Source organism: Metschnikowia bicuspidata (assembly GCF_001664035.1).
Source record: "Metschnikowia bicuspidata var. bicuspidata NRRL YB-4993 chromosome Unknown METBIscaffold_1, whole genome shotgun sequence".
NCBI lineage: Eukaryota > Fungi > Ascomycota > Pichiomycetes > Serinales > Metschnikowiaceae > Metschnikowia > Metschnikowia bicuspidata.
In genome coordinates this window covers 987,742-994,471 of record NW_017387731.1, presented here as the reverse complement: position 1 = coordinate 994,471, position 6,730 = coordinate 987,742, and the positions used below count along the sequence as shown (strand labels likewise).

Below are 6,730 nucleotides of genomic sequence, written 5' to 3'. Positions count from 1 at the left end.
AACATTCAAGTTCTTCCAACATTCAAGTTCTTCCAACATTCAAGTTCTTCCAACATTCAAGTTCTTCCAACATTCAAGTTCTTCCAACATTCAAGTTCTTCCAACATTCAAGTTCTTCCAACATTCACGTTTTTCCAAACCATATTTCACATCTTTCCAAACTGTCTTTCACGTTTCCGATTTCCAAGCCGCAGGCCCGTGCCGGGGCCCGCGCAGGTGCCCGCGCACGTGACCGCGCGCGCCGAAAAATACATCTGATGAGCATCGCCCCAGTCCTCCAGCACCCCATACGTCCCACGATGGCCAGAAAAAACCCGGCCCGGTCGCAGAAAAAACGCTCGCAGCGCAAGGTGCTCGACGCGTTCCACCTCGCCGAGCGCGCCGCGGGCGCTGGCGCCGACTCGGACGACGCCAGCGGCGACGACTTGCACGTCCGCGACGGCATCATGGATGCCCGCAAGTTCCTTAAAACCCATGGCGACAGCCATGCCGACAGCGCGCTCGACGACGACGACTTGGACTCGGACGAGGCCTTGGCGCTGGACGACGATTTCGACGTGCTCAGCTCCAAGTTCTCGCACACGCTCCGCGCCCAGCACAAGGCGCGGCGCGGCGCGCCACAAACACAGCCTGCCCTGGACTCGGACTCGGACGCCGCGTATCACAGCGTGGACGAGGCCGAGTTCGTGCCGCTCTCCGAGGCCTGGGCCATGGACGACCGCGACTTGGCGGCGGCGCGGCGCACGCGCGACGTGGTGTTGGACGACCGCTGGGACTCGGAGTCCGGGTCGGAGTCTGGGTCTGGCTCGGAGTCTGGCTCCGGGACGGAATCCGGGTTGAAGTCCGGTTCGAAGTCCGGTTCGAAGTCCGGGCTGAAGTCTGACTCCGAGTCTGGGTCCGGCTCCGACTCCGGCTCCAGCTCCGACCCCGACTCCGGCTCCGAGTCCGACGACGCCATGCTCCGCGGCTCCGGCTCCGACGCCGAGCCCGACTTGGCCGCCACCACGCGCACCGTGCAGCGCGCCGTGGGCGCCGTGCCGCGCCACCGCCGGCTCGTCGCCGAGACCATCGCCGAGAACGAGCACAGCGTGCCCACGCGCGGCGGGCAGCTCCGCTTGGCCGACATGGTGGCGGCCGGCAGCGCGGCCGCCGCGCCGCTCGTGGCCACGGACGCCGACGACACGGCCGCCGGCACGCTCGCGGTGCCGCTCCCCAAACACGTCCAGGACCGCAACGACCGGCGCGTGGCGTACGAGCTCAGCAGACAGGACGTGGCGCGCTGGCAGGAGTCCGTGCGGGCGCTCCAGGCCGCGGACCACGTGACGTTCCCGTTGCCGCCGCCGGCGGCCGCGGACCAGCAGGAGATGGACGCGGAGGCGCAGGTGGACCTGCTCCGCGCCGTGCCGGAGCCCGAGCAGAAGAGCGCGCTTGCGCAGCGCGTGGACGGCGTGCTCCGTGCGGGCGCGCTCCTCGACGAGACCAACGAGGCCACGTTCGAGCAGCTCGCGGCCGCCCGGCTCTCCAAGGACGACGTGCTCCGCCGCACGCAGGAGCTCCGCCGCATGCGCGAGCTCATGTTCCGCGACGAGCAGCGCGCCAAGCGCATCAAGAAGATCAAGTCCAAGCAGTTCCGCAAGATCCGCAAGAAGGAGCGCTTGCGCGATGCGGACGCGGTGGCCGGCCTGGCCGAGTCCGAGCCCGAGGACCACGACATGCGCCGCGCCGAGGAGCGCATGTCGCTCCGCCACAAGACCCAGTCCGGCTGGGCCAGGAACATGATCCGCGCGGGCTTGTCCAAGGACGCGGCCTCGCGCGCCGAGCTCGAGGAGATGCTCCGTGCGGGCGAGCGCTTGCGGGCGCGCCAGATGGGCCACGCGGACGGCGAGCCCAGCGACGCGGACGTGTCGGACGTGGAGCGCGACTACGCCGCGGACGACGCGGCCGCACCCGCCGACGCCTCGGCCCGCGGCCGCCTCGGCAAGGGCGTGTTGGCCATGGACTTCATGACGGCCGCGGCCGCCAAGCAGCGCCGCGCCAACGAGCGCGAGATGGCCTTCGTGCGCTCCATGGGCGAGACGGGCATCGAGCTGTTTGGCCAGCCCGCGGACTCCGTCAACCAGCTCCACAACCAGGGCCGCCGCGTGTACGCGCCGGCGGCCGTGGCGCTGCGCGAGGCCTTGGCCGACGTCGAGGACGACACGCTCCGCGACTTCCGCGACGACGAGGCCAAGAGCTTGGACGCGCGGCTCGCGGACCGCCTGTCCCGCGCCGCCGCCGACGGCCCGGTGCTGGACTCTGCGGACGGGCCGCCGCCAAAGAGGCTTCGTGTCGAGGAGCACGAGTTCACGGGCTTCGCCGACGGGCCTGGCAGCACGGTGCAGGCCGGCAACGGCGACGGCGACGGCAGCGACAGCGACAACGGCGACGGCTCAGAGACCAACCCGTGGCTCGCCGCGGCCGCCGCGGCGCCCAAGTCGCAGAAGTACTCCACGGTCACGGAGGACTCGTCCAGGTTGGACAAGGCCGCACACAAGATCGCCAAGCGCAGCGGCAAGAAGGCCGCGGGCGCCGCGCGCGAGCCGGACACGTACATCGACTTGGACAAGGTCATGAGCATCGGCGGCAACGTCATGGGCAGCGAGGACGAGGACGACCAGGCCGACACGCGCATGTTCCGCCAGCAGAACCTCATTCTGGAGGCGTTTGCGGGCGACGACGTGGTGGCCGCGTTCCGCGCCGAAAAGGCCCAGGTCGAGGATGCCGAGGCCGACCGCGAGGAGGACGCGACGTTGCCGGGCTGGGGCGGCTGGGGCGGCGCCGGCGCCCGCGGCAAGCCCAAGAAGAAGTTCGTGCGCAAGGTCGACGGCGTGGCCCAGAAGGACCAGCGCCAGGACCGCGGCTTGGACAACGTCATTGTCAACGAGTCCGTGAACAAGCACAACCTCAAGTACCAGTCGCTGAGCGTGCCGTTCCCGTACGAGTCGCGCGAGCAGTACGAGCGGGCCTTGCGCATGCCGGTGGGCGAGGAGTGGGCGTCGCGGGCCACGCACCAGAAGACCATTCTCCCACGTGTGGAGGTGAAGCAGGGTGTGGTGATCGACCCGATGAAGGCGCCGTTCAAGTGAGCGTGACGTGTGTTGTTTTGCAGTGGGCTGCTCTGCGGCGGGCTGCTCTATATTGGGCTGTCTATATTGGGCTGTCTATATTGGGCTGTCTATATTGGGCTGTCTATATTGGACTGTCTATATTGGGCTGTCTATATTGGGCTGTCTACATTGGGCTGTCTATATTGGGCTGTCTATATTGGGCTGTCTACATTGGACTGTCTACATTAGGCTGTCTCTATATTGGGCCGTCCCGTCTCCGCAATGGCCGCCCTCCCTTGCGCTGTCTTTGAGCGCTTACAAGGGTCTGCTTCATATAACCGTTCTGCTTGCTGCGGTGTTCGCCGCTGTTGGTGAGGTAGTCACGGGCCGCAATTTGGGTTCATAGACTATTGGTTTCGGCCTGTGATTGTGCCGGAATCTCCCCGATCGTGCTTTGTCCTACGGACTACTATTCCTGGCCATGCATCCCTCTAGAAATTGCGAGTTCTGATAGATATCGGGCTGCAGAAAGTCAGCATCATGGACGTTCTCCGGATCTGATGGAAGAGCGCCGCCCGATGGTTACATATGTTTTTTAATTGAATGGTTACTTTTGACGTCCCACTAGTCGACATGTTCTTTTGTTTTTCCCTGGATCTTGCGTATACATCAAGTACCTCCAGTTCATAATGCAACCCCAGTCCAGCCATGGGTATTTGAAAGTAGAGACTGTGCAAGAGACCATCAGTCATTTCACAAGTCCGTGACAAAAATACGCTGGAAACAAAAGCTTCCTAAATCCAGGCTCGCATAGCCATGCGAAATACAAGAGATTTTACCCAGTCTGTTAATATATCCTCGAAAAACCACCCCCGCCATTGAATCTGAATGCACCCGTTATAAGATTTGCGATTGAACCGGGGAGCCTTGACTAACGCCACAGACTTCGTGGAGCGTTCCTGGACTACGCCTGAACCCAATCAAATGAAATCTTCTTCACGTTCAAGATGACCTACTTAATTTTCAAACCAAATGCGTATTCAGAGCAATGTGACTAGAACAGGTTGAACAGTCGAGCCAAGAGCGTATCCCCAAATTTCTCCTACTATTTCTTTTGTTGGATTCAGGGATATTCTACACCATGTGTTACAAGAAGGTGCAAGGAAATCTAGTTGATAATCACAATTTCCAACAGATATATGCGGTTTCAAGAATGTTGATTTGGTCTTCCATTGGCTTTTTCCGTGTTGCGGGGATGCTCTAACTAGTCGAATGGCGAAACTAGATTTCTAGTGGCCTTTTCTTGACCCCTCCATTTGAAAAAAAGAAACATGACCAATGTGCAGAAGTCAGTCCTGGAAAAACATCGACATTATTCCAGATGTAGGCTCGAGTTTCACATAAGACCTGGTGCATGAAACTTGCCGAAGCATGAATTGTACAGCAAGGCCACGAGCGGCAGGGTATGAAGTCTTTTGCCCATAGGAAGCAGAATTGCCGATGAAACCAACCCTATCTCTATGAGACAGAAGCATATAATGCAAGCTTCATTTGTGGTATGGCCTATGGTTGTATAAGTTGAGGCAGGGTATTCACTCTAGTGCAAGTAGCATCCATGTTCACAATCTTTACTCTTATTTCACGACAATCCTTGCTATCATCGTTCTCCATCGTCCTCATGATCATACTCATACATCTTCGATATCGATATTTTTCCATCTACAGTGCCCTCTTCACGATCATTCTCGCTCCATCTTACTTCATCGGCAACTCTCGCTGGACTGTCGCCCCCAGGCAGGGAGCACTTTAATCATCCCAGCGAATAGACACTTCTCGAAAGAATGCTTCCGCGGATCTACACGCGCTCCAACGTCAACTGATTGTCTACTTGGGCACAAGTGAGCCCGGCCCTCTACTCTATCAAAATGCCGTTTCTAACGGCCCACGGCTTGCCGCTCATGAACACGCCCTCTGGATCCATCTCCTTCCGCGCGTTGTTGTACTTGATCAAGTTGTCGCCAAACCAGTCCTTCATGACCGGGTCAAAGCCCATCATCGAGTAGAACGGCTTGCCGCCAAACGCAATCTGCGTCTGCAAGTCTGCGTCCGACTCGTGCGGGCCGTGCAAGCCAATGAAATTCTTGGCCCAGTGCGGCTTGCCCTTGGCCTCGCTCATGATGTTCTCGAAGATCTGGTACCATTGGTGGGTCTCGACATCATAGCCAAACGGGCGATACATGGTGGCATTGACGAACATGGTCAACTGCTCGGTGCTGATTTTGGAGGGGTCTGGCTGGTACGTCTGCATGGGCGAGTTGTCCAACAACGGGCGGAAGTTGTTGCCGGGCACGGGGCCGGCGCTCAAGCGGTCCCTCTTGGCTAGCCAGTCTTGCGACGGGTACAACGAGGGGTTGCCGGCCTCGTCCGTAAACGGCTGGTCCGAGTTGGTCACGTTCAGGCACCGCACCTCGATGGGCGCATGCACGAAGAAATCGCCCTTGGCCGCGGCGGCCTGGATCTTGTCGTTCAACTGTGTCAACACCTCGCGGCCGTTCTGGAGCGGCGCGGACCACTCGTTGACGAACTGCGAGAACAAGCAGTCCATGTTCAAGCCCTCGACGGAGTTCTGCACGGCGATGTCGCCGCTGCCCAAGGTCTCGACGTTTCCGTACTGCTGGCCAAACACAAACTTCTCGATCCAAGGAGTCAAGCGCGGCATGACTTTGACCGAGAGCCAGAGCAAGGCCTGGTAGAAGAACCGGCCCAGCGGCGAGCCGTACCACGAGCTGCGCGGGTCGCTCAAGGGGTCGTCCGACTTGGACGCCCGCCACAACACACAGTTCTGGGAGTACGGGAACCACCAGATGCGGATGAACTCGGACTCGAGCCAGAGCGTGTCCCACTTCTCCAAGAGCGTCAGGAACTTGATGATCTCCTGCTTGGACTTGATGGTGTAGCGCGGCACGGTCCGCAACGTCACATGCGTGATGATGCCGATCTTGCCCAACGAGAGCAAGGCCGCGCGGAAGAGCTCCGGGTTTTGCACGGACGAGCACTCCACCAAGTCGCCCTTGCTGTTGGCGATCGTGATGGCCACCACCTGCTGCGACACCAACCCGTGGTACTGCGACGAGCCGTGGGTGCCGGTGGAAATGAGGCCTGCGATTGACTGGTCGCTGATGGAGCCCAAGTTCTGGATCGCCAAGCTGTTGGCCTTGAGGTACTCGTTCAACTGGAACACGCGGATGCCGGCCTCGACGGTCAAGTCCACGAACTTGACCTCTTTCTTGCCCAGCCCGTCGGTCGCTGGGCCGTAGAACTCCTCTTTTTTGAGCACCTTGTTGTACTTGTCCAAGTTGCAGAGCCACTCGTTGGTCATGGTCAAGTCCAGCGGCGAGTGGCCCAGGCCCACGGTCATGATGGTTTTCTTGGCCGCGCGGGCCTGGCGGATCATCTCCTGGATCTCGCCCACCTTGCTAGGCTGGAACACGGCCAGGGGCTTGCATTGGAACGTGCCTGCCCACGTGCGGTGGAAGGCCTTGGAGCTGAGAAACGATCTGAGCGATTGCGGAACGGACATTTCTGGAATGTAGCCGACGGGGGACACGCTGAGTTGGAGAAGCTGTTGGAGAAGCTGTTGGAGA

At 60.3% G+C, this 6,730-nt stretch overlaps 2 protein-coding genes across 2 annotated transcripts; one reads left to right on the top strand and one right to left on the bottom strand.

Annotated features, from left to right (window-relative positions):
• Positions 1-299: 299 nt before the first annotated feature.
• On the top strand, positions 300-3,125 carry METBIDRAFT_36881 (uncharacterized protein; the record flags this gene model as incomplete). Its single annotated transcript, XM_018856793.1, has 3 exons — positions 300-835; positions 920-2,341; positions 2,414-3,125. The coding sequence occupies 3 exons, from the start codon at positions 300-302 to the stop codon at positions 3,123-3,125; spliced, it is 2,670 nt and encodes an 889-aa protein (XP_018713464.1).
• Positions 3,126-4,998: 1,873 nt separating this feature from the next.
• Positions 4,999-6,666, bottom strand: ALO1 (D-arabinono-1,4-lactone oxidase; the record flags this gene model as incomplete). Its single annotated transcript, XM_018856471.1, has 1 exon — positions 4,999-6,666. One exon carries the CDS (start codon positions 6,664-6,666, stop codon positions 4,999-5,001), a length of 1,668 nt encoding a protein of 555 aa, XP_018713463.1.
• Between the last annotated feature and the right edge of the window lie 64 nt (positions 6,667-6,730).